The 27,116-nt window shown below is 41.1% G+C and overlaps 2 protein-coding genes across 2 annotated transcripts; both read left to right on the forward strand.

The window, feature by feature from the left end:
* Nucleotides 1–1,020: 1,020 nt before the first annotated feature.
* ccna2 (cyclin A2) lies at nt 1,021–4,289 on the forward strand. Its single transcript, XM_069701675.1, has 8 exons — nt 1,021–1,263; nt 1,785–2,046; nt 2,201–2,307; nt 2,450–2,673; nt 2,781–2,985; nt 3,097–3,210; nt 3,336–3,469; nt 3,630–4,289. Exons 1-8 carry the CDS (start codon nt 1,069–1,071, stop codon nt 3,679–3,681), a joined length of 1,293 nt encoding a protein of 430 aa, XP_069557776.1. The 5' UTR covers nt 1,021–1,068; the 3' UTR covers nt 3,682–4,289.
* Nucleotides 4,290–5,146: 857 nt separating this feature from the next.
* anxa5a (annexin A5a) lies at nt 5,147–25,818 on the forward strand. The gene is made up of 12 exons (XM_069701829.1): nt 5,147–5,326; nt 12,549–12,633; nt 14,866–14,960; nt 16,247–16,360; nt 17,893–17,983; nt 19,478–19,557; nt 19,875–19,925; nt 21,490–21,583; nt 22,587–22,682; nt 22,899–22,957; nt 24,027–24,149; nt 25,500–25,818. The coding sequence occupies exons 1-12, from the start codon at nt 5,147–5,149 to the stop codon at nt 25,557–25,559; spliced, it is 1,128 nt and encodes a 375-aa protein (XP_069557930.1). The 3' UTR covers nt 25,560–25,818.
* Nucleotides 25,819–27,116: the final 1,298 nt, after the last annotated feature.

The following is a 27,116-nucleotide window of genomic DNA, read 5'->3' on the forward strand; positions in this document are numbered from 1 at the left end:
AAAAGTCCAAAAAGTGACCCAAAATAAATTTTTGTATATGGTATATAATATATTGTATTTAGTATTTAGTATTTAGTATATAGTATATAGTATATAGTATAGCCAGGGCGATTGATTTGATGTTTCACCGTGCCACAGGAAGTTGATGTTTAAGGTCAAACGATACTCCAAACCTCACGAAACTTTGCGCATGCACCAGGCACCAACTTTCATGACTTTCTGAAGATGGTAAAGCCGCTGAAAAAAAAGGCAATTTTTTTTTTTTTTACAAACAATTTTGTATACAAACACAGTGTATTATGAGTACTTTTAATTTTGCTAAGATTATCTTGCTAAAAAAAAAAAAAAAACTTATTTAGTAAAACATTCGAATGCTTTTAATGAAATGTTTTTTTGTTTGTTTTTATCCACACACAATAAATGAAAAAAAAATCATATAATCAAATATAAACTTTGAGTACTTTACTCAAAACTGTCATTTTACGTTCAAAATGTATCAAACGGATTTTTTTTTTTTTTTTTTTTTTTTTTTACCCTTTCGGCTTCACGTCCAAATTGCCTACGTCACTCCCCGCAGCGCTCTGATTGGTCCGTTTCAATCCTCGCGGGCTACTTGAACGGAGAGAAAGCACCCTTAAACCTGCTCCGAGTGTTTTCCGTGTAAATGGACCGAGGCTCACCGGCGGCCGCTACGCGAACGGTTGGTTGTGATCTCGAAACTCGTGAATTATGGCAAACTGAAGTCGCTTCTTCTTCTTTTTTTTTTTTATTTTTTTTTTTATTTCACGGTTCCCAGCTGTTTATACCGACGACTTCTGCGGTTTTTTTTTTGTTGGTCGTGTTATTTCTCGACGTCTGCTTTGTTTTAAGCGCTGAAGAGTCGTTGCCATCTCAACAGTTCTGATGAGTCAACCTTCCTCGGTACGGTAGCCTCCAGATAACCGGCCCTACAACGTTCACGATCCCCCGGGTTTTAGTTTAAATTTTTTTATATATATTTGGAAGAAGTTGTTGTTTTTATTTTTATGTTATAATTGTTAAAGAAGGGGGAGAAAAAAAAAACCAAACATGTCCGGCGCGGCTAGCGAGCATCACAACCAGGAGAACATGCTGCCGAGGCTCCGAGGCTCGCTGAAATCCAGAGTTGCTGCAAATGAAAACCAGGAAAACCTTGCGCCGAAACCAGCCGCCACCAGAACCGTCCTGGGAGCCCTGCAGAACAACCAGCGGAGCAAAACCCAGAACCAGCGCGACGCCAAGCAGGTAACGGAGGCTACCATGTAGCTCCTCTAGCTGGAGCTAATGGAGGGGAGGGAAAAGCTATTGTTGTTTTTTTTTTTTGGAGGCAACACACTAAAGTGCATTGATAAGGCAGATTAAACCTGCTTGTATTTTTTTGTTATTGTTTTATAAACTTTGCACACGTATATATTTAAATACTCAGCTTCGTCAGTTCCACCGGTTGTCCGCCATTTTAATATCACCATTATCTTATCACAGAATTTTTTTTTTTTTTTTTTTAACTTTCGTATTAAACCAGTGTAAATATGTTTCTTTACCTCGTCCCTCCCGCCATCACAGGGACAGACACTATTAAACCAAATAAACGTGGTTACGTTTCTCCCCATCAACTGCAACAGATTTGCGCAATAGTTTCCTAATGCACCATATAACTGTTAACTCGTATCCACATGCTTGTTGTTGTTTTTCCCCAACATGTACATTGCTCTCTGTTGTACTGCAAAATTAATTAAAAAAAAATGTCCTTGTTTTTCTGCTCCTAGGAGTCATCGCAGGCTTTATCTTGTAAAAATGAGGATTTTGGCAAAAGCTGCCATGAGAAGCCTTCGGCCAAGCAACCCGCTTTCCAGGTTCATATGGATGAGCCCGACGGCACCCGCGTCAAGAAGCCGCAGCAGGCGGTTGAAGCCGTCAAAGCCAAGCAGAAAGTTGAAGACTCTCCTCTGGAGATCAGCAACACGGTGACGCAGCTCCGGCGGCCTCTGGCCACCATCGATCTCCCGTCAGCGATGGATGTCAGCTTCGGTGGGTTGCAAATTCTCGGCGAAAGTTTCTGACCGGTTTCGGTTTAACTCCCGGGAGTGCAGAAGTTCGTGTTTGAACCCTCAACGGACTTACCTACCGGCCTCTTGTTGGGTTTGACTGTCTGCGCGTTTACATGTAAAACTTTCTTTTTCAGACTCCCCCATGGACATGTCTGTGGTCGAGGGGCAGGAAAAACCTGTCAACGTAAACGAGGTCTCGGAATATGCAGCTGAAATCCACAACTATCTGAGGGAGATGGAGGTGAGAAACGCTGCTCCTTCAGCATTCCCGCAAACTGCGTTTGCTGTTGGATCGTCGGTCCCCCCCCCCGTGTGACGCTTATCTCGACCTGCCTACACGTCTGTTCTTTTTATCGTGGTATTGTTGCTCTCCCCCTCCACAGATGAAAAACAGGCCTAAAGCAGGCTACATGAAGAAGCAGCCGGACATCACCAACAGCATGAGGGCCATCCTGGTAGACTGGCTGGTTGAGGTCGGAGAAGAGTACAAGCTCCAGAACGAGACGCTTTATCTGGCCGTCAACTACATCGATCGCTTCCTCTCGTCGATGTCCGTCCTGCGGGGCAAACTGCAGCTGGTCGGGACGGCTGCCATGCTGTTGGCTTCGTACGTCTCTTGGATTTGTTCAGTCTGTTCAAATCGCAAAATGTCGAGCTGCTTTTCTTGTGCTTTTTTTTTTTTTTTTTTAATACGCGTGTTCTACTTAAATGCAGAAAATTCGAAGAGATCTACCCCCCTGAGGTGGCGGAGTTTGTTTACATCACAGATGACACCTACACCAAGAAGCAGGTGTTAAGAATGGAGCATCTGGTGCTCAAAGTGCTCTCCTTTGATCTGGCAGCGCCAACAATAAACCAGTTTCTCACTCAGTACTTCCTCAACCAGTCTGTTGGGAAACAGGTGGAGAGCATGGCGATGGTGAGCGACGCTCGATCTTCCCGCCTGTCCTCCTTTCAGTGTCATTTTTCTCGACGTGAACCGCATGTAGCTCAAGTCTTTTTGTATGCTTTATATTCCCCCCCCCCCCAGTATCTCGGGGAGCTCAGTCTGGTTGATTGCGATCCCTTCTTGAAATACGTGCCATCACAGATGGCGGCAGCAGTCTACGTCCTGGCCAACAACACGGTGACTGGGGGCTCGTGGGTAAGTTGTCGGTGGAGCGCTTCCAAATGGAACGGCAATCGACCCGTCGACGGACCGTTTGAGCTAAAAGCTCCGCTGGGCTTACAAATGGGCAAAAAAAGTGACTCCAGCTGTCTCCTCCTCAGCCCAAGTCCTTGAAGGAGATGACGGGCTACTCTCTGGACGATCTGATGCCGTGCGTTGAGGATCTTCACAAAATGCACCTCAACGCAGCACAGCATGCCCAGCAGTCGGTCCGGGAGAAGTACAAGGGCGCCAAGTAAGTACACGGCTAACGATCGTGACCTGATGCACGCGTTTCAGAAATCACTTTTTATGCTGGAAGGCAAAGACTTTTTTTTTTTTTTTTTTTTTTTTTTTTTTCTGGCTTTGACTTCATGCACCAAATGTTCTATAACAAATAATCATTTCTGTCACAGGTTCCTCGAGGTTTCCAGCATCCAGGCTCCAGCTCAACTGCGGCTGAACTGATCTCTTCCATTCCTCTTGTCCATGTAGCGTTGTACCCCGTGTCAGACTTCATTTTTTTGTTTGTTTTTTTTAAAGAAGTTTTTTGTTTTTTTAATGACGTGTGCCACAATTTTAAAAACATGTTCTGCTCTTCTCGGAGTAGCGCTGGGTGTTTTAGAGGTTTTAATGGTATTTTTGTATTCTCAAGCCCAACATTGCTGCAGGATATTACTGCAGTCGTCGGCTAATCAAGCAGTTCCAATGTATTCACTTTAAAATCAGACAAAATCTAGAGGTCTCTTCACCACTCTGCAAACATGCTGCTTTTATCTACAGTGTCTTAAAGTCATTAGACCTGTGAATGTGCTCAAACCCAGAACACTGGCATTGTTTTCCAATTGCTTTTTTTTTTTTTTTTTTTTTTTTTTTTAGGGCCGAGTTTCCTAAGCAGTTGTTGCTGGTTCACCTTTTCTTTTTTTTCCTGCCAGAGGTATAACCTTTAAACTTTTCGGCCTCATGATGCACAAAGTATGTCTGTCAAGGAGTCGGCAGTCTCATTACACTGGTGTCTTGGAAGTTAACAGCATTTTTGAGGCATCTTCTGCACTGTAAAATACGGCTCTTGTAAATAAAATTCATTTAAAGTAAAGCTTCACGGCTGCATCTTTATCATTGTGTTGGACTCTAGGGGGCAGCAGAGGGCAAGCTTTGGTTCTTCAAAGCTTGACTGAGGGCAAAGTGACACGATAAATATTTAGAAAGTTGCATTGTCTTAAGGTCTGGAAAAGTAGGTGTAGTGTCTGAATAGTCTTAATTAAAATCCTTTACAATGCTGAGCTGTGGCTGAACTCCTCTACTTGAAAACAAACATGAGGACTGAATTATCCTTTAATAGTACAAGACTTTGTTTCAATTCTTGTCTTTTTTTTACGAAGAAATTGTCATCTTTTTCACATGTAAAGTGAGAATATTGAAAAAATTGGTACGGTTTTTTCAAGTTCTGAAAGTGAACTAGAGGCAGCCAATGGCGTCGAAGGCGCCTCGCTTTCTCCCCCCTCTCCCTCTCCCTGATGATAAATCGTGAGGCTGGCTTTGTGCGAGGAGTCTTGACAGGAGAGGATAAGCGCAGCCCGGCTGCAGAGAGAGAGAGAGAGAGAGGCTTTCACCCATCTCGCCTGAGGAGGGACGGGCAGCTCGCAGACCACGCGCCGCACTCTCAACAGGTTCCCTCCATCACTTGACGACACTCACTTGCGACTTAACCGGAGGATTACACCATGGAAACGGATGGGAATTCTGTAACATAGCATAAAACCAGTTGGATATATGCTTGAACAAATGGCTCCTGCAGCTACAGCACAGCATCTGTCCGACCCCTGAGAAAAAAAGATCCAAGTGGGGATAAAAGAGCTTTTTTTTTTTTTTTTTGTTCTTTTTTTTGGGGGGGGGGGGGCGGCGGAGAGGCCGGGTCGCTGCCTGACCCCCCATGCCGGCCCCCAGAAAATTTCTGGTGGCGTCCACCTCGCTGCCTCTGGCTCTGGACTGGGGCTGGAACCTGAGCTTGTACGTGGGGCTGCTCCTGGGGCTCCTGACGCTCCTGATGCTTCTTCTCTGGATGCTCCTAAAACAGCTCAGCAACACTGTGGCCAAATCGATGCTGCAGCCCGTCCGCTCCTTCAGACAGCCCTGCTTTGAACAGTAGTTGAAGCAAGTGATGTGAGGAAAAAAAAATTAAAAAAATGGGACAAATCTGCCCAGACGCTGCCAGGACTGAGGATCGTTGGAGTTCATGTAAGAAAACGACTTCACAAAAGGATTTGTTTTGGACTCGCGTGCTTATATTGCCTCGCAAAACAATAAAATCTGTTCCCATTTATAGAAACCACTGTCTACTCTTTGTTGGTTTCGGCATGATCTTTCTTGGAAAAGCGTGAAACAGGGAGTCTCGTCTATGTTCTTTTGAGTTATTAAAGAATCTGTTGATCTTATGCTGCGTCTATTTCTTTTCATCTCTCCGATGAATTCACACAGCCAAGCTCAAATATCTAAAAAAAAGCAAAAGCCAAGACTAAATCTGCATCCTGATTTATGCTGATCAAAAGCAGAGCATTTAGGAGGGGCAATTAGCACTCCTCTCTCATGGTTGGTGAATTGGCAGGGAGGGTTATTGAAAATATCCGCCGATGAAAAATTTATGAAAGGAGCTGCGCCCGCTTCGTTTCTCAACTCCTGTGTGTCCATGCCAAAGTAAATTAAACCCCTCGACGCCGTATGTGCAAAGTGGTGACTGTTCAAATGCAGGGACCATTTGTTGAACCGGGAAAGATGCTCGTTGGTAAATTTAGCTCTTAATGTGTTTTAGTTTTATTCTTCCTCAGTCATCAGTCGGAGCCGGCGGGGCAGTCTTTGATTGATCCGTCTGAAAGGAATCAATAGCCTCTTAACCCTGAGGTGGAGCGTGTTAATAAAAGCTTTACAGCTGATTTCCTAACATAATGACACAAACGCACAAAGATTTAGCCCGGCTGTGTTTAAAAGTATAACAAACCCCAACTATCCGAACATCTACAGCCCGCTAATCTAACCGACTGGTTAAATTGGAGTCTAACGCTGCGTTCAAATGTGGAACTCGTTAAACTCGTGGTTACGACGCGGGAAGTCGTGGGCACCGTGTGCTCGACGTTCGAGTGGTTAAGCCGTAAAAACGATGTTGCTAGGCAACGGCAACACGGACGGCGTCTAGAAGCCACGGAGGCTAACTTAGAGACAAACTCTACGTGACTAAAATTACAATATATTAGCTTTAACATGTGACAAAAAAAGAAAAGAACTTCCATGGCCGTTTCTGTTCATGTCATCAAACGCGTAACTCGTGAACTCGAGGCTTGTAGAACATTTTGAGTTCCAATGTCGTGAATACTACAAGAGGGAGCCGTTCATATGGACTCTTCTCGTGTACACGGTAAATACGACCCCATTTGAACGCAGCAACAAAAACATATTGCAAAACTCGTTACCTTCGGACAGAACCAGGCTGTAGCTGCTTTCACCTGTTTCCAGTCTTTGGTGCGGCAATTTTCTCACCAAGCTCTTGGCAAGAAAGAAAACAAGCCACCTCCCCCCCCCGCCAAAAAATGTCAAACCTATTCCCGTAAATGTTTAATCTCACTTTTAATGGTCTGTCTGATAAATACTTCAAGATCCCTCGGGTACTTTAACACCAGCGGGTCTTCGTGGATTCCTCTTCAACAGGATCGCGCGCAGGTTATTTCGAATCTAATAACGGTTTGTCTGCTTCCTTCAACGAGACACCTGTAGATCAAAGAGGTCTGACAGCATGTATTGATCGCACCACGTGACAGTTTCCACATGTGTTGGTTGAGTTTAGATTTGCCCTCCGGCACTACTCAATCATCTTCCTCAGCATGTTTCTCCAATAAAACGATACCAAAATGTCTCTGAATGCAACATACGTGCAGAACCCTTCGTCTAAATTAAAGAGTCACAGCGGTGTCCTCTATTCTGCTGGGTTTAACCTGCCGACTGTGCAGAGGTAGGCAAACGGTAGCGGATCAAAACGATGCTTCAAGTTAAATCAATCAATACACCTTGAATGTTAATGTGACACTTTGACCATTACCTACGTATGTTTTTATTTTCATTCTTGCAGGAAATTATTATTGTTTCATATCGGGGCCCATAGTCTCAAGTCATAAACAAGCAATTAGCTTCATGGTTCTTCAAACCAGAGCTACAAAGAGTTACCCATTAGAAAAGCAGATGTTAATGGCGGTCTGCTATAAATATTATGTTATTTTTGCAGAGGCTTTTTAAAAGGTCCATGATGCCAGGTAATATTTGTTGAAATGAAGCCTACATTCAGCACAGAGGACGATAGCAAACAGAGGCCATCAGTTGCGTCTGGGGAGGCTCGCTGATTGATGACAAAAGCTTATTGTCTGTCAGTCAGCGGCGGTCAAATTGAGCTGTGAACACAGCTCTGTCACAGCTGTCGCAGGGCGCACCGCTCATGAATAAAAATATCACAGTGATTCAGTTTGGAAACTGACAACTCAGGGACGACAGTGGAAAGTGAAACCGACAGTCAGCAGTTTGCAGCCTCGCTGACTTGGATTGTAAATAACTCAATTGCTGTTCCTTCATAAAAATGAAAAAATCGTTTAGATTAAAAGTTTCCTGCAAAACTCGGCAATGTTTATGTAGTGTGGTAATCCGTGAGGTGCATTTTGTCAAGTGATAATCAGTGTCAGTCTGAACAGAAAGATATGAACGATTTGAATAAAATGAAGCTATATATTTTTATTTCAGATATTCAAAATGTGATGAAATTAAGTTTACAAAGCAACAATAATCCCTTACTTACTTCATTCATTTTTAATAAATATTGTGTCGCAGCAAATTTGATTTATTTTGGAATTTGTAGTGTTATTTGGGCAGTGGATGCAATAACTGCTTCCACCAAGCCGATGAGTATTTTTTTTATACCCAAAATCTTGTCACACTCTTTATTAATTGTAATTATCTGGTGCACAAATTTGCACAGTTGATCGGCGAGCTTTGTGCTGACCTTTAAGGAAAACCTGGAGCGTCCACAGTAGAGGAAACCAGCTTTAGCTGTGTTGCACCTTCTTGTCCCAGTAAACTGTTCCACAATAGATCAACAGTTTGTAGATAATTATCAACATGTTTTACGCTCTGACTGTATTAGCAACCAAGCTAATGGTTTGCTAAACTGCGACCACAGAGAAGGTTTCCCGCTTTAATGACTTTTATTTAATTGAATTCAACTGTTTCAATTGCAGAAGCTATTGAAGCCGAGCTAACGGTTTTAGTAGAGTATTCACCATCACCGAGCTTCACCCACGAACGTCACCTGAAATCTGCGTAATCGGAAATGCATAAATGTAACGCAACAGTAGCATTATTATGATATTTATTTAAAGTTTTGCTTCCATTAGTTAAAAATCAAGTTTTCATTTGTAGGAGAAAGAAAGTGTTACGCTTTCAAGAGGGGACGACTGTCCAGCTTTTCAATAGCCATAATGTATAATACATTGTATTCTGATGAAGGAATAAGATATTTGATAGGGTGAAAGGAAATACTGCGAACTTCCAAGGAACTGTAATTAAAATCGTAATCTGGGCGTTAGTTCAGTTTTTGTGATAGTGACTCAAGTCACCAGATGACTTCTTAATTATGTGGGAAAAAACAAAAACAAAAGCTCCATTGAATCTGATATGTTTGTTATAAGCTTCCATGTAGCTGCTGTTTGCGCGTGGTTGAAGGAAATTGGCTTCACGCCAGTCCGGGAGGCCGTGAAATGAAACGGGATCACCTCCGAGATGCTGTTCACACTCTCATCTTCTCACAAGCGCTCACGTTAATTAAAGGTTTGCAGGGAGGAGGACGGCAATAACGACATGCGAGCTGCACACTTGGCGCTTCGCTCTGCTGCCCTTCTGTCGCACCTACCATCCATCAAACGTCTCCTGTTTGTGTCCTGTTTGCCACGACACACGTTTATCCCAGATCGACCAGGCCTGAAAATATGTCAATGTGAGGCACGAAATGTAAAATAAATGATCGAGAGGCCAAAGGAGAAACCGTACCAATTTAAAATGATATGCTGAGTTTAATTTTTAGAATGAATTATTGTTAAATAAGAGCGACATCTTCAGGCGTTGGTTCACAACATTGAAGTAATTATGGGTTTATGTCATTAATCACCTCAAGAAATTTGCTGACAAATTGTAATGCTGAGCAGCAAAGTACTTTTATAAGTACATGTTTGAGATACTTGCACTTCACTTGAGTGTAATTTACACCTGTACTCCATTACATGTATAAAACAGTCGTTCAGGTTTTACTTGACCTAACAAGTACTTTTATTTTGATGCTAGTTACGTACTTTTACTTAAATAACATTTCCACTCATGTTGCTACTTTAATTTTGTAAAAGGTCTAAATACTGTTTCCACGGGTGGTGAGACTAAGGTATGTATCATCTATGCTTTTGTTTTGTACATTAATTAAAGAATTTTCGATAGTAAATGTTCATTGGAAAGGGCATGCACATTAAATGACAACAGAAATAACAGATATTTAATGTAGGTGTAATTTAAGTGTGTGTGTGTGTGCTGTTTTTATTTTTTATTTATTTTTTTTTTTAATGCTTCGTTGATCCAGTATTATATTTTGCAAACCTAATCTAAAACTTCTGGGGAGGATTGTTGACCTTTTCAACTTTAGAATGAGTGACAAACACAGTCAGACAGGATGAAAACCTTCACAGAAATCCACTCTCCGTAAGAAACAGCCCCGTGGACCCTCGGCGCGCCCGCTATTGGAAAAACCTTTAACTCTTCTCGCCTTTTGAAGGTCACACCAAGGCGATTGGATGGCAGCTCCCGATCTGCTGTTTGACTGACAGCCGGTGAAAGGCAACACTGCCTGCGGTTGAGGAAGTGCATCCTGTCAAGCTTTCCCTTGTGAGGAGGAGGAGGAGGAGGAGGAGGAGGAGGAGGGCAGAAATTTAAGAGCTTACCTGAGTCACGGATCACCTGTGCGGAGACGAAGACACACACCTGTCGGTAAGAGCAGAAACCCGTTGTCATGTCAGTATTTCCTCAATATTGATGCTAATGGTAAAAGTTTTTGATCAAAAGCTGACGAGGTCTGTGTTAATCAAGATTTTTTTTTTTTTTAATTTTCTGTTCCGCTCTCTTTCAGTTTGCAACGCTTATCTTCCATCAGCAAAAATAATGGTAAGTGTTTCCCTTAATTGTTTTTTTCTATAACCTAAAAAAATATTAATAAATGTTGCATGTTTTCTGTTTCTGTTTTTGCATAAAAACAGTTTAAATTAAGAGCAGCGTGTTTTAGCCGCAGCACCAGAACTAACCTTTCTGTTTGCGTAACGAGGTGTGTCGTGACTCTTGAAAGGGCACTGCCTTATCAAACCACTGCGACACTCGCTCCGCTCCATCGCTCCTAAACAATTCACATCACGAGTAGCGCCAGCGTCTGATTTGCGTGTAACCCTAAACTTTTCTTTTTGTTTCCTAAAATTAAATTGAATTGAATTTTTTTTTTTTTTCAATTCCGTCTTTCCAATTACTCCGAAGACTCGGCGTATGAAGATACCCTGACTTTTAGATGATCCTCACTTCGCCGAGAGGACTTCCCACAAAGATGAACTCATTAGTAAAACATTAGTACGCCTCTTGCCGTGTACTCGCGTCGGCACGAGAAAAGAGAAGGAGAGGCTTCATTTGATATCCTTGATTTGATTTTCTCCCCTCCAGCTTTTGGAGAGACCTCAGACCGTCTGATGAGGATAAGTAGATGGCAAGAACTTCGTTTTCAGTTGACGACGGTGGTCTAATTCGCGCCATATTGTGTTACCGTGTGCATGGAAAACCGCTCGTACCCGAGTCTATTGTATCCCCATTGGGTTACAATTTCATCCCTAATGGCACTTTGGCTGAAAAGGAAGCACGCTACTGTTTCTGAACCTAATAAAGCACAATAAGTTAATGAAACAGACGCTTTTCAGATTGACTTTAGTTTGAACCGTTTCCAAACCCACAGAGCTATTCTGTGCAGTAGGACTGCTTAGGTGTTGATTAATGTGAATCCTATTAGATCAACAACAACAAAAAACCCCTGCTGTGACTGTGGATCACAGCAGAACACCAATTAACGATGCACAATGTTGAAAAGCCGCTATAGGGAATTATTTGAGGAGATTTGATCATTTTTGCTGTTTCAAAATGTGAAGTTTCAGGTACCGTGAAAAAAAAAAAAAAAAAAAAAAACATGGTTTAAAATGTTTTGTCTCTCTGCAGCAGCTCTGTGATGGGCTGAATGCTAACATTAGCATGCTAACCTGTTCACAACTGCAACCTTAACATGCCAGCTCACCACGTTCACCAACGCAATTTAGCCGCTGGGCATGCGAACGTTTGCTCATTAGCTCTAACCTAAAATTCGTCACGTTCAATATAATAGTTACTGAGGCAACTCACCGTGGATCCAAATCATCAACTATATGTCGGCGGTGAAAATGATTTATCCATATGGAGATATTTGCAACCTTTGACCTGCTGATGGCGCTACAGATGAAAAGTCAATGGGATCCGGTGCTGAAGTTGAAACGAGGCTGCACCTGTTGTTTTGCTATTTCGACAAATGCCATTTTCCCTGAGCAACCACCAAGTGAGCCCATTCTTAGACCTGATTCAGATTATTCTAACGGCCCACAGTTTGGGTGGACGACACGTAAACCCATGTGAGTCTCTGATGGCCTTTTGGTACTGTTTTTATACTTCAACTGCTAACAGTCGCCTGAGGAAATTTTCCGGACATCTTTACATTTGTGCGCCCGGCGAGGGGGATTGCTTGAAACACCGTTTGAGTCTGAACACTGAACTGAAATTGATTTGAAGTGGATCTCATGTTGAGTTGAGCGATATGTTCGTTTCGTAGTAAAGAGCTCTCAGCTGGAGTCAACCGCCGTTGTTGACCGGAAATAATCCTCAGACGACCAAGCCAGCCTTCTACTCCTGAAAAATACCAACTAATTTATGGCTTTTAATTTGAAAATGTATTTTGCGTAAATAATAATAATAAAATTACAAGATCTGAGTTCATCGTGTGCAACAAATAGTACCATAATACAAAATAGTACATATACAATAACAATATATGGTTGTAAAATGGCCACGGTCTGTGCATGCATACAGTACTTAACGTGTAAACAGTGCGTTCTCATCCGCAACCCGTTGATGAAGAAAAAAAACGTGAAGAAAACAATGCTTGTTAAAAAAATATATATATTTTTATGATTTAATGTGCTGCTCCACAGGAATACAGAGGCAGCGTCAGACCGTATGTCAACTTCAACGCCAAACACGATGCGGAGGTTCTCCATAAGGCCATGAAAGGAATCGGTGAGTTTCTCAAAGACGAGTCTTCGATGGCACGTTATGTTATCCTACTGTCATCGACTACGGTATAGAATCTTTCACATAGAAAAAAAATGAACGTATATTTCCCAAAAACTAAATTCTGTCCACAGTAAAAAAAAAAAAAAAAAAAAAGAAAAGAAAAAGCCATTTTCAGGTGTTTATGGCTTGTGATACGGTAGAGGTTACTTATTTCAAGAAATCATCCAAATTGTGAGAGTTACATATAAATATAGTAACTCCACAACACAATCAGAAGTCACTATATAATTTTTAAGCTGCATTTGCACGGGACCGCCAGTGACACTTGTATATATATATATATATATATTTTTTTTTTGTGTGCGTATGAGTAGAGTTTGCTTTAAACACATAACGAGCTCGTTTTGCATCTCTGTAAATTCAGTATAACAATAAAACACTCTACAAACACAGCTGTCAGGGAGGCGTGACCGTTTGCTCCTCTAAGCAGCTAATGCAACCCTCTGGCACAATGGAAATAAATCTTTTTTTTTTTCTAGGTTGGAGTTATTCGGAAAGATTTTGTCCCATTTAAAAAAAACCAAAAAAAAAACCAATTCTAGTATTTGTGCACATGTTTTCAGAGTTTTTCTATCGCCCATAGTTTTTTAGTTTTTTTTCTGTGTACTCACATGGACAAGAAGTACCAGGGAAATTGAGGCCTCTCTATGTTGGCAGACTGCTTGGAGGCTAAATAGAGATGTTCCTGAGGCCAAATCTAGCTGAAAATCACACACTTCTAAATTTTGAGAAATATTTTCAAGTGTAACCTCAAACCTAATTTGAGAATAGGTAATACACACTCTGTCACTGTCACTCAGATTCAAATTTTTTGCATTAAAAGCACCATAAAGTCCTCCTACCTTATTTTGTGGGACAAAAAAAAAAATGGTTGAAATGGCCTTTTCCTTCTGGATAAAGGAGAAAGTGTGTATCAACAAGTTTGAAAACTTTAACTTTAAAGCAAAACTTGAAATGAGATTTCACAGTGCAGAGTCATTTCCACAATGTCCTCTGCAAAACCGCCGCAGTAATGAGCACCTACACTGTACCGCTATCAAACATGGCCACAGTCAGTTCTATAATAGGACGGCAGGGTGGACTGGTAAACAGTCTGAAATGGTTTGAAGCTTTGGTCCATCTCAAGAATGCATTTTTGTACAGAAATAAGGCTGGGGATTTTTTTTTTTTTTTTTTTTTTTTTCGATTTTTGGCCCATCGTTTTGTGGGCAGTCGGGGCAAGAGGTACCATTAAAGGCAATTTATGGTCTCCGTGTACGCGGACAGCTGCGGACATGAACTCCAAACAGCGGACTTGAACGCTCCTTTGTCCTCGACGTATAAAGGAGAGCTGGATACTGGATTACAATTTGGTGCCTCATTCATTTGAGTGGCACATTTGCAGAAAAGAAAAAGCTAAAAGTTTTTCAGCATACATCTTTTACTTAAAGGGACGGTTGGTGGCATGCAAATCTTAATTTGGATTACTTTTTAAAAGTTTGACCTTTGACCCCATTTTCTTTTCTCAGGTGATGTAATTTTAGAGTGTAACTCAATAGCGTGGCTGACAATCATCAAACTAAAAGGCGTACTACAGACGGAGATGGTGTAACAGTTGTAACGCGTGCTCCCTCCCCCCGCCCCCCCTTACCTCCCACTTTTACTTCCTGTCAGTTTTGATACTTTCATAATAAGAGCGATAAGGAACTGTCCACTTGGCAATTTAACGTTTGAGTAAAAAAGGGAGAAGAGAAGCGACTGCACCAATTTTTTTTTTTTACAGTCGGAGCTGTCAGTGCCGATCATCAGTGCCGATCAGCAGGGCTTTGCGCCATAATTACCTTGGCCTTCACCCTCGGTGGAAATACCACGCGCTGCTCTTCAGCCTGTTTGTCCAGCTGAGCCCTTTCCTCCAAGGTGCCGGTGACCTTCTGGAGCTATTGATTGTTAGGCATCCAGGTTGACTCTTCATTTGGGTTTTATAACGAGAAGTCATTTATTTTGAACCGGGAGGGCCAGCTGTGCAAACATAATCACGCCTTATGAGATATCTGTTCATAAAAAAAGAAAGATTTGAAAAAAAAAAAGAGCAGATTTTGGTCTTCACCCGCGTGAAGGTGTGTGCAGGACTTGTTTGTGTGACGCTCACGGGGTCGCTTTTCCGTGTTATTTAAAGCTTCATGATTTGTGGTGCAGGTACGGACGAAGATGCCATCCTCATGCTTCTGACGGCCCGCAGCAACGATCAACGCCAGCAAATTAAGGCAGCGTACAAAAAGGCCTACGGAAAGGTGAGGTGACCGACGAATGAGAACGGAGAGCTGGTGACCACTGGCGGTCAACACTGATGGACAGCTCTGCGTGGTCCTCACTCACCAACATACCGCGCTTCGTGCATACAGACTTCGCTTTGTAGTATTTTAAACATCAAAAGGTTACTTTTTACACCACTTGCTCGTCTTCACTACAACAAGGCTTGATAGTAAAAAGTGATAAAAAAAATAAAATATATATATATATTTCTGTCATTAAGAATGAAAGCAGAGGAGATTACATTTTGTAGGAAAAAAAATTCAACAGTCCTTCGGGGACAATTTCATGACAGAAGCAGCGTGTAGATCAGTTCCCTGCAGCCTGCGTCAACCCGATCACGTCGCACTTCCTCACACGAGACGGAGGCATTTTTACGCTCCCGTGCACTTACTGTCTATCACATTGTCAAGTTGCGTTATGACCACCTGTGGATCAAAGGCATCAAGTTAATTTGCTTGCTGTGGAGGTTGTTGAAAAGCCCTCCGGCAGAGGTTTTTTGCTCCCTCGAGTATAAATAGATGAAGCGACTTGAGAGAAAAGGAAACCACAAAATCGTTCCTGGAATATCTTCGAGTATTACAGCGTTTTATCAAAACGATCAAGAGACTGGGACTTTGTGCTTTTGGCACTATTTCAGTGCAGTTTTATTACATTTAAAAAAAAAAAAAATTATTGCCTTAAACTGCTCTTTTAAAAAAATAAAAATACCTGAAGCCAGAGCTCCTGTTTCTGTTCCCTCCTTATTACTCTTTAACTTACAGGACGTCACTTCTGCTCTGTAATCCACCCTTTCAACAAACCTTTTATGGGACTTTGATATCAGATATCTGAAAACTCAGAATGTAAAATGTAAAAAGATTGACATCTGAAAAGAGAAATGTTTTAAGTTATCTAGAAATAAGGGGATTTTATTGAGATGCTGTTACCCGTGCATTCCCTGCAAAGCCCAAATCACTGCAGGTAGATTAGTCGGTGGTTTAAAGAAATATGGCGAAGTAAATGTATTTGTCTTTTCTGCAGGTACATTTGTTGTGATCATTCTCATTCCTCAGAAAAAAAATCAGAAATGCAGTGAAATTTTCGTCACCTCATCAATGAACCCGAATGTTCTGTTTATGTTTTTGCATTTATTTGTAATAATTTCAAGAGAGGCGTAACTTTGTTTTTACTTAATGTGGTTTGTGTATTTAAAGAATTATTTCTGTGAAAATACAGTTATTAATGTTTCTACTCCTCTCATCCGTGAATCCTTATTTGACCACAGGACTTAGTGAGTGCCCTGAAATCTGAGCTCGGTGGGCTGTTCGAGAGCCTGATCGTGGCCTTGATGACCCCGTCTGTCTCATATGATGCTTCTCAACTGCAGAAGGCTCTCAAGGTAAGTAGCGACAGCCTCCTCAGATGCTCCGCTTAACTCTCAGTCTCGTATGTAACTGAGCTGAAACCCACAGATGATATCATTTCTTCTTTTTTTTTTTTTTTTTTTATCATGTTGATTTGATGCTGAAACATTCAACGGAGCAACAGACCATTAAAATGACTGCGATCGAGGCCTCCCTTCTGTTTAAGACAGCATGCACGGCGTACACCAGCACAATGTTATTGGAGCTAAGCTAATGATGGCTGATTGGCAAGTTAAAAAAAAAAAAATGCCTGACAACCATTATGGACTCTTCCATGTTGGTCTGCCATTTAAAAGCTGTCTAGATGGTTTATCTACTGTAAAAACCTGCTGCTACGTCAACCAGATGTGCAACAAAACGGAGCTTTGATTTTAATTTCTAGGGTGTTCAAAAACAATTGAATGTTAGAAATCTGCTGAACGTGTAAGTCAGTTGTTTGCAAACACATTAGCTGCAACAACTCCATCAGGTGATCATACATCAGGCTGCGAGTGTGTCAGCAGGGGTTCTTATGTGTCAGATTTTCTTTTTGTCAGCTTTCGACAGCTATAGCTCTTTTTAGACCTCGACAAAGGGCTCATGACGAAGACAAAAGAATCTTTTGTGTTATTTTGTCAGAGGTTGTCATGGCGTTTTCCTTAGTTTTTTGTATTGTCTTTTTTGCCATTGTTACACTCATGTCAAAATTGACATTCATTGTCATCAATGAGGTTCGGAGCTTTGATATTTACTTTCATAACTGCTCTAAAAACAATGAAAAAATAATAATGAAAAAAACAACAACAGACCTTATTGTCTTTGGATTGTCGTCATTGATGAGACTACGTTTCCTCTCATATTTATGTCTTCCGAAACACAACGCAAGATGTAACGGAGCCGTGTTGGTATTAGATTTCTCTTCATATCCACCTTTTTCACCTCTCGTGTATCTCAAATGAAAAACACGTCAGGTTGGACGTATTTTCGTCTTAAAGGCTTACGACGTTTCACTTCTGCTGCTTTTTATATCACACTCAAAGCTCATAAAGTCCGCAGCACGTCGCCTGAGGAAAAAGCCGTTCTCCTCTTATAACTCAAATGGGACTTTTCTCTCATTATTCTTTAAAAAACATTTAGATTTGCAATTACCGGTGCAAATGAGGTGTTCAGTCAAAGTGAAGGCAAATGCGTTCGGGGCTTAGGCTCAACATCCCCACCACACTTATCGCTGTATTAGTTTGGTGTGTCGGACATTTTTGGTCGTGAGGTTAATTGCAGCAAAGAGAAGAAAGCCCGAATGATAATTGTCTTTAGTGCTGAACTCATTCATTGTCTGACTGCGTACGTTGAAGTGTGCTGAGCTCAAAAATTCTTCTTCAGATTTTTATATTTTCTTGGAGAATTTTTTTTCTACCTTTTTCCCCTCTTTAACCTCCAACATTGCTTTTTTTACCAACCAGGATTTGGGGATTTTCGGGCCTTTGTCGCCTCGCACGGAGCTCATCCCTGTGTTGTGTTTGTTTCCCAGGGCGCCGGGACTGATGATGAAGTGCTGATTGAGATCCTGGCCTCGAGGACTGGCGAACAGATTAAAGACATCATCAAAGTGTACAAGAAAGGTGACGTACTCTGACCGAGAGAGAGGCAGACAAAAGCAGATAAACATGGCTACTGTGACTGCTATTGATTAGAGAAAAAACTGCGAAAGGTTTCTGTTGACAACATAAAAATATTATACTATCACAAGCATGCAATTTATTCAATAATAAAAACAGAAAATCCTCCAAATTAAACAGTTATTTTTAAATGCAACATTATCTTTTGTTATTTTACCCCAAATCATGGCCAGACGTTTTATTAAAATTATGTTCTGTCTGACGGAATTACCTTGTTCCAACCCTTCATTAAATTTATATCATGTTTGCACTGAATGAAATACTGAAGCACAAGCTTTTGTTAGATTTGTGCCACCTTTTTCTCATTTAATAACTGATTCATATTTTCGCTTTTAAGGGCCCCTTTCGGTCTTCATGAGGTGTCAAACCACAAACTCTTGACTCGTGTCTCGTGTATTATTGAATATAAAATATCACCAAACATCCAGCCAAACATGTTTTGATATATTTGGAAACTTTAGGATTTCGGTTTCGGGCGCACAGCATGAGTTTGTAATGAGCGACCCACCAGCTCATCCGATACTAAACGGGAGTTTGTTCTCATGCTGCTGCCTCTGTGTTGTTTGTGTTGCATCCTGCTGCTCACTTCCCTCATTTCCTGTCAGCGCTGCGTTGCCTGTTATCAAATAAAAGAGCTAAAAGTGGCCGAGACACGATGATCTGGACGATATTGTACCGGAGAGAGAAAGTATCAAACACAAGTTTCTTTCTCGCCTTTAACCTTAACTTGTGGTCGGGCTTCTTACAGTGTAGTACAGAACTGAAAACAGCCTGTAAAGACTGAACATAGATATATATTTCTTATTTCATAGAGATTTTTTTTAATAACTACAGCATTAAGACTTCTTTCCCAAGAGCACAATGCTTACAGCCTCCAGCAGGTTGTAATATATGCACTTCACCTACACCTGTCTCACTTAATTTACCGCCACAGGAATGTCTAGCAGGTTTAAGTTCCATTAAACCATATTGGAAAATATTATTGGACAGACAGAAATGCCACAGCGGCCATTACTCCAAGAATCAAATTTCCCCTGTCGGAGGTCCTTCTGGCAAAAACGCAGGACTTCTTCTTCTTTAGCGTTTTATGGCAAATGGCATCCAGTGAAAGGTGCATTACCGCCACCTACTATATAGGAGTGTGGACCAGAGTTACCTATCCCCTTACAAACAAAAAATTCATTCATTCATTCATTAATGACCCCTACCCCCTAAGGTTTTAATGCATCTTTTAGATTAAGTTCCTCAACTCCCAGCTTCCTCTTTCACTTGTCTCGCTCTAAGTGTGAATTCCTGGCAATGACAAACGATACGATCGACAGATTCTGGTATTTTGCAGTACTCACACAGTCCTGCAAAAACGCAGGACAACCCACCGGTGTCCATTGCAAACATTAGTGGCGGGAAGTGTAATCAATCTTCCTCTCTTCTCCCCAGAGTGCGGCGGGAAGCTGGAGAAGGATATCTGCGGTGACACCTCGGGGCACTACCAGAAGCTGCTGTTGATCCTGGTGCAGGTAAAGAAGGGGACGCCGCGCAGACACGAGAGGCTCCGGTGACGCCATTACAAAGTCATGACAGGTTTAGGTGTGGGTTGTGAGCACAATACATTACAGTGGGTGTCTTGATTGTGTTTTGGTTTACGCAGCGTAAAGTAAGCTTCACGGTTTTGGGACAGTGAGGGTATAATGTAATCGTCAGGGGTTAAGAGGTTAAGAGAGAGGCTCTGAGCTCACCGTGTTTCCTTCCACACTGACCTACTTTTGCTTTCTGTTTGTCCACCTGTCTGTCCACCTGTCTGTCTACCTGTCTGTCCACCTGCCCGGCTGCAAAGGGGAACAGGGAGAAGGGAGTAGACGAGGGAAATATTGAGAAAGATGCCAAGGTAAGAAATAAGGAAAACAACACATGACAAGATGTTTTTGCTTTATAATGTTTTGCTTTTTGTCAGTTCATTTCTAAAAGGTCACTCATATTCAAAAGGAATCCCTTTTTAATTCACCATTCCTGTTCACATTAAACCCCATGTTACAAAGAAGATGGGACTCAAACTCAATTCAAACCCAAACAGAATTTTCTTAAAAAAACAAACAAAAAAAACGGATTACTTTCAAAGCCAACATTTTTTCATGTAAAATGTTTATTTTAAGCACACGGCAGATACGAAAACATTTAGAGGATTGTGGTCACCGCACTTAAAATATGGACTTTTTATTCATTCCCAGGAAGTTACTTCTTCTTGCCAAGAAATAGTCCAACAAAAAAAGCCCTAATTAAATTGTTGAACTGTCACTTATACACTGATTTTTGTACAGAATAAATCATTTGTGAGCTTTAGAGCTGCAGGTAGGCAGATTCTGTTACCTTTGGACAGACGCAGGCTTCCTGTTTCCATGTTAGCTAAACTTACTGCATGGTATTTAATAGAGACATTAGATGGGATCAGTCTTGTCGTCTTACTTCCCACCAAAGAGCAACTAATATTTCCCAAAGCATCAAACTGCTCCTTCAAGGTTAAAGAAAGTGAGAGAGTAAAAGAACAAACATTAATTGCAAATCTGTGGCTAAGAGGTGAGCTTGGTACTGACCTTGATAGTGACGTTAATATCATCAGTGAAGTGCTTGCTCATTTAATATGGACAAGGAATACTAATCTGGTCACGCCCCATATTTGTCATAACAATAAAAGCCATTTAGTCTTTATTTTGTGTGATGAGGTCAACTTTTAAGGTACAAACTGTAACAGCAGACACCCCTTTCTGTTTTATGATATGGAGTGATCAGCCTCTGCTGTGGTTTGTGGTTTTAAATGTTTACAACAACGACAATAATGTCTTCATATTGAGGTGCTAACAGTTTTATTAATGCCATAATGCAAAATGGATCGGCTTTAAAGGGTGAAAATACAAAATAATCCTTCTCTTAAACGTCATCATGTTTAGAATTTCATCGTACTTGCTCTTTAAGGGGAAGTATGGATAGAGACCAAGAAAGCGTTAATCTTCTCTGCAGAACAGTCAATACATTCCATTACAGGATATTAACCTTTGAGATGATGACATTTTATTTAAAAATGCAGTGTTTAAACTCCTCAGGGATCAAATTAGCAGAAATAAACAGTGTATGACTCATTAAAAACAAATAAATAATTGATCATATGAAAAACAAAAATGTCCCTAATGGATAATTTAATCAAATGTATCTGAGCAGGTGGAAAAAAAAAAAACTGTCGAGTGAAATGACATGGAATCTCTAATGGGTCTCTAACAGCAAAGACGAAAGTGAAAAACAATCACCTTTCTGGGCGGTTTTGGCACAGAACAACTCCCTGCTGTCATCTCGGCTCTGCCTGTGGCGCTGCATGTCAACACAAGGTTGATGTGTGTGTGTGTGAATACGTGTGTGTGTGTGTGTGTGTGTGTGTGTGTGTGTGTGCTCTGCTATCACAGGACTTGTATGCAGCTGGCGAGGGCAAGTTCGGCACCGATGAGAAAAAATTCATCACAATTCTTGGCAACAGGAGCGCGGAGCATCTCAGAGAAGGTGAGTTTGATCCGAGTGCGTTTTAATGCTGCAAAAGAGAAATCTGCAAATAAGAGACACAAGAACATGTCGATAGTAAACAGCAAAAAAACATAGAGGCAAAAGGTGAGAGAGCCTCAGAGTTTAATAAGCTGTGATAAACAACAAACAGGAGCTCAGCAGTGAAGAGAGCTCAGAGAAATATAAATCATAAAACATATTTGAAGTAGAAAATAAAGCATTGGGTTAACGCAAAAACAAAAGAATAAGCTTGACATAATAGTTAAATAAAGCCAGAATAATATGATATATGAGATAAGATGTAAAATGTGGTCTCTTGGATTTGTGCACCCAAACATCCACCCTGACCTCCTCCCTGAATGGCTTTTACAAGGAGACAATAAGCTACTAATTATCACCGCCACTGTCAGGATTCAGGTCGTTTAAAGTGTTCGAACAAAAGGCCGTCGCCGTGGTTTTTGCGGTCTCTTTCGCATTTACTCCGACGTTCAACCTTGTGGCGACGTGGCCGTCGAGCGGATCGATGGCAGCGACCTCACTGTGCTCAAAATTAGGAGAAAACAAACACTTGTTTAAAATACGCTGGGAGGGAAACACTTTAGGCCTGAATAGGCCACCGAAGTAAGCTACGTTTGATTCATTCATCCACGCGGGGCTCGTTGCGTCGACACATAATGTCGACTGATGTGTTTTTCATAATTCCCTTAACACGAACGTGAAGTGGAACATAGTGACGTGATGATTCTGCTCTTGTATGATAATGATATGGCTGATAATGTGTATCGAGCCGCGGATCGATAAATCCCCAAAAACACAGCATACAAAACACACTCTTATCGTACGAAGAGGGTGAAGTCAGTGCTCAAGCAGACATGAACAAGTCGCCCTGAAGTGAAAACACGCTTTTGAAAACGACTCGACCTTTTTCCACGCCGAGCACGACTCATGACAACAGCATCCGAGCGTCACTGTGGTTTTTTTTTTTTTTTTTTTTCCCCCGCAGTATTTGTTGTCTATAAGAAGCTCGCCGGCTCTGATATAGAGGACAGCGTTAAGGGCGAGACCACTGGGAATCTGGAGAACTTGCTGGTAGCCGTCGGTAAGACCCCCCGATTTATCAGGGCGAGGCTTTGGGTCGTCACGGCAGCAGCGACGACCAGCCGGGCTCCCTTTCAACCTGCATGTCAGAATAACATACAGCAGGAGATAAGACTTGACAGTAAAAATCTATTTCAATACAGTGTCAGCTTAACGTGAGAAAAATTCAGTCTGAAGCAGAACCCTGTCATGTTTTTATTTTTTTATATCTCTACAGTGAAATGTGCCAAGAGCGTCCCGCAGTTCTTTGCAGAGGTTCTCTCTAAATCGATGAAGGTAGGGTTTCACTGTCACACCCACCTCATATACAACACTGAAATAGATGAAAATTTGGCCATCATTTGTCATTCTAGAAAAGATTATACACAGAACTACAAAACTAAAAGTTGCCTACAAGGACAACGGCTTACTGCCAGTTCGCTTAGCTTAGCATAAAGACTGAAAACAGAAAACAAACAAAAAGTGATTAAGCATATTTCCCAAAATATCAAACTATTCCTTTCAACATAAACTCAATGTTCACTGCGATTGATTGCTGTGCATAGAGGACAGTACAGAAAACAACATATGAATTTCACATGTGCAAATGATTGTGCACGTGTGAAACATGTGGTTTTGGAACATTTTCATGGTGTAATGTGTGAAGCCCATGTAGATTCCCATGTTAAAACCTTTACATATTTTCCCCATGTTATGGGGATGTATGTTGCAACATGTGGTAAACATGTGTCATACATGTGTTTTTTCTGTAAAGGAAACTCAAGCAGGTTTCACTCTGTTATTTTACTTTTATATCATAACAGAAACATCTGGAATGATGTGGAAAAACTGCAAGAATTCATGTTAACTTTTAGTTTTGTGTAGTTAGGGGTTCCTTACAGTAAAAAAAAAAAAAAAAAAAAAAATGGGACACGTGATCACATGTATAACACGTGCTTACCACACGTTGCAACATATGATAAACATGGGGAAAAGATGTGGAAAGGTTTTCACATGGGAATCTACATGGGCTTCACACACTACACCCTCAAAATGGTCCAAAAAACACATGTTTTCCCTCACATGAGTTTTTGCACATGTGAAATTCATGTGTTTTTCTTGTAAGGCGAGTTAAACCTTCCAAAACACTGACATTGTCCTTTAATAAGTAGATTTGCAGGATGGAAACAGCAATTAGCTCGACAATCTGACGAAGAAATGATAAATAAACTAAAACTACAGTAACCGAAAGAGAATTTGAATCCAGACACTTTATGGATTTGTGCGACTACATCTGGACTGAAGTTCGTCGAGTGTGAACTCCGGCTGCTGAGTGTTTGTGTGTTTTTTTTTTTTTAACGTGTAGCGAGCTGGAACCGACGACGGCACCCTGATGAGGATAATGGTGTCGAGGAGCGAGGTGGACATGTTGGACATCAGAGCCTGCTTCAAGAAGACGTACGGACAATCTCTGTACAAGACCATCCAGGTACGGACGCTTTTATTTCACGGTTTTTATGACCATCATCATTCCGAAGAAAAAAAAGCGTATAGCTGTAAAATGTAATTCTCTTCCCAGTTTTTTTTTTCCCCCCTGATGTTTTGTTAAATGTTCTCATCCATCCCTCTGCATGACGTTAAAGCATCCAGCCAGGTGCACTATGTTGGTGCCGCTTATGTCAGCGCAGCAATGGCGGAGGGTGATTTATTGAAGATGTCTTATTCAACGTGACGAGACTGCTTCCCTTCTTTAAATGAATGTGTTCTCCCGTGGCCAGATGTTCCTATAGTGGAGAGTTATCGCCTCTTCCTCCTGTGGAACGCACAAACGGCCAATCCTGAACACCTAAATAAGAAATAACCTTTAAATCAGTGTGGGAAATATATATATATATATTAATGTATTCTTTTTTTTACTGTTTTAAATTTTTCATATTGGTATTTTTCACTTATATTTAAAATTATATTTCAGAACTAGATCATTCAAACAGCTGATATTTTGACTTGCCAATCACATGTATAATTAATAACATACTTTTTTTTATAGCTATATTTCATTGCCGCATATTCACAGTCTTGATATTGTGCACGATTCTTCCAAATATACCTGAGCTACGGATTCTTTTTTTTTAAAAGGAAAAACAGAATCCGTACTCCTTGTTGAGCAAACTAAAAGTATGAAGGCACTAATATATCACGTCGGCACTGTATTTATTTACAGAAGCAGCCATCTGACTACTCCAGAATAAAGTTACTTGGCTTTGTCGTTGCTCAATTTATTACCTTACTTAGTTACGTTTGTCTCATTGGCACTTTTTTTTTTTAATTCATCTATTTATTTATTGAGGGTTTGATTCTTAGTAATCTTTCTGTTCTTAGCCCTGTTCTATCTCCCCACCCGTCTGTCTGAAGCTAATATAAGAGAAATACTAGTAGCATTTGTTGATCCTACTAACATACGCTTGGGGACACGTGACAGTCTGCGGGGGTCAGGATGTCGACATTCACAGTTAGCACTCTTTCATTACAGTCACTCGGCAGACACTTTCGCACAGAGGGTGTTTGGGGAGTTTGAAGTTCAGTGTTTTTGCTCGAGGACGCTGTGTGACATGCGGAGAGGAGGAGCAGCCCGTGCAGTTGCCATCCCACATGTCGAGTAAAGTGTCGCCCTGACGTTCAAGCGTCATTGCAAACAAATGCTTGAAAGAAAGCAGCGCTATTTAATCACATTTTAAGAGAAGGAATGAGTCATTTCTGCTGTTAATCCAGTGAATGTAAAGTTTCACCCCTCCTGAATGAAATGATAACACTCATGATTGTTTTTTGTGTTTTTTTGCAGGAGGACACGACCGGAGACTACCAGAAGGCTTTACTCTACCTCTGCGGTGGGAATGATTAATGCTGTCTTATGATGTGTTTAGCAGCAGCGGCTCTCATGGATAAGCGAGACACAATCTATACACGAGATGAGGATATTGATCCAGTGTCTCCTTTCCTTCGTCTTCTCCTTTCTGACTTCAGCGTGCAGTTTGATTGAATTAGTGTGAATTACCCGCCTGTCATTTTGACTTGCGACGATATCTCGCAGCATAAATATCAGTTACAGTCATTTAAAAGTTCTTGTTTAATGTCGGACGCAATTTGAACAGCAAACAGCTCTGACGCAGTGTTTCCTAAAGGTTCAGTTTTTGATTTTAATATTATACAGAATAATGTTAGCCGTGTTTGAAGTAATTAAAATATTGATTATATTAAAAATCTTTCTATCAAGTTTCTCATAACGACACATTGTTAACACTTGTTTACCTTATTCGCACTCGGTGCTCACAGCATGTGTTAAGTGCAGCTTAGAAAAATACAATGCTGCTGCTGAATTATTAAAGCCTACATGTCGACAACGCTGCCGCTCTCATTAATCACCAATGAGATGCTGATCCAGACTCCAATTGCAGCGCCGTCTGTCAGTGATCAATACGTAATGAGATGCTATTAGACATTTGTTGACTCATAAAGAGACGTCTGCCGCCTGGACCTCTCTCTGCATGAATGGGCCAGATGTCAAACAAATTGGGTCCTTTAGGTCGGTAGATGAGAAATGGCTTCACTTCTGCTGGAGCTCGAACCACAGGGGGGCAGCAAAGTTTAAAAGGAGACACACGCTGTTCATTTCACTGACTCAAGAGATGGCACTTTAAATATTTTACTTTGAAAATCCGTTTCCTGGTTTTTAAGTGGGTCTCCTCCTTGTTATTGTCAAGTTGTGCAATTTCCAAAAAACTATATTCCCACGACATATATTTATCTTTTTGGGTCCACAAAATTCAAATTTCAATTTGAACTCCTTATTTAATTCACAGTTTGACTTCCATAAATATTCCTTATGTCTTTACTGTCTTGTTTCCATGTTTATTCACACGTCCCAAGAATTCAGCTTCATATTTTTAGTATCTTTGTGAACCTTGTATGATGCATAAACTGCATCCGAAAAGTAAAGAGCAGCAAGTTTGTTTACCCAAAGCTGCCACACAATTAATGAGGATCTCTGTTTGGAGCTATAAACTAATGATTATATGTCATAAAACAAACCGATCATTTCTAGACGCGGTTCAGAAGCTCTCTACATTTTTCACTGTCTTGTCTGCCAGACGTCGTGTTATGTACTCTGCTCCTAAACCACCTGAAGGTTCGAGTTGGAAAGAGTTTTCATGTATCTGCATGCTTTACCGCGGAGGCTCTGACTCCGGTTCAACGCGAAATGACGCGCAAATTGATGTTCTGTCACTGTAGTTAAAGTCATGAAGCTAAACAGCCACAAGTGAACTTCTGCAGCATTTTGTTGCAGTTCATCTTCTTTTATTTGTTTCAGATACGGTGCTCTATTGAAAGTATGTGTATGTGTTGTTTTTGTTGGAGAAAGAACAGCAGGTACCGACCGATTTTTATTAGGACCGTTGTT

The sequence above is a fragment of the Brachyistius frenatus genome, unplaced genomic scaffold (genome assembly GCF_029030835.1).
Source record: "Brachyistius frenatus isolate BFR_SWC_R1_liver_20210118 unplaced genomic scaffold, ASM2903083v1 Contig_38, whole genome shotgun sequence".
Lineage (NCBI taxonomy): Eukaryota > Metazoa > Chordata > Actinopteri > Embiotocidae > Brachyistius > Brachyistius frenatus.

Excerpts from the sequence above, each read along its gene's own strand:
- ccna2 (XM_069701675.1), top strand. The coding sequence starts at position 1,069 with ATGTCCGGCGCGGCTAGCGAGCATCACAACCAGGAGAACATGCTGCCG. Across the intron at positions 2,674-2,780 it reads GCTGCCATGCTGTTGGCTTC|AAAATTCGAAGAGATCTACC; the intron begins GTACGTCTCTTG and ends ACTTAAATGCAG. Across the intron at positions 3,211-3,335 it reads CGGTGACTGGGGGCTCGTGG|CCCAAGTCCTTGAAGGAGAT; the intron begins GTAAGTTGTCGG and ends TCTCCTCCTCAG.
- anxa5a (XM_069701829.1), top strand. The coding sequence starts at position 5,147 with ATGCCGGCCCCCAGAAAATTTCTGGTGGCGTCCACCTCGCTGCCTCTG. Across the intron at positions 22,958-24,026 it reads TTCTCTCTAAATCGATGAAG|CGAGCTGGAACCGACGACGG; the intron begins GTAGGGTTTCAC and ends TTTAACGTGTAG. Across the intron at positions 24,150-25,499 it reads CTCTGTACAAGACCATCCAG|GAGGACACGACCGGAGACTA; the intron begins GTACGGACGCTT and ends GTTTTTTTGCAG.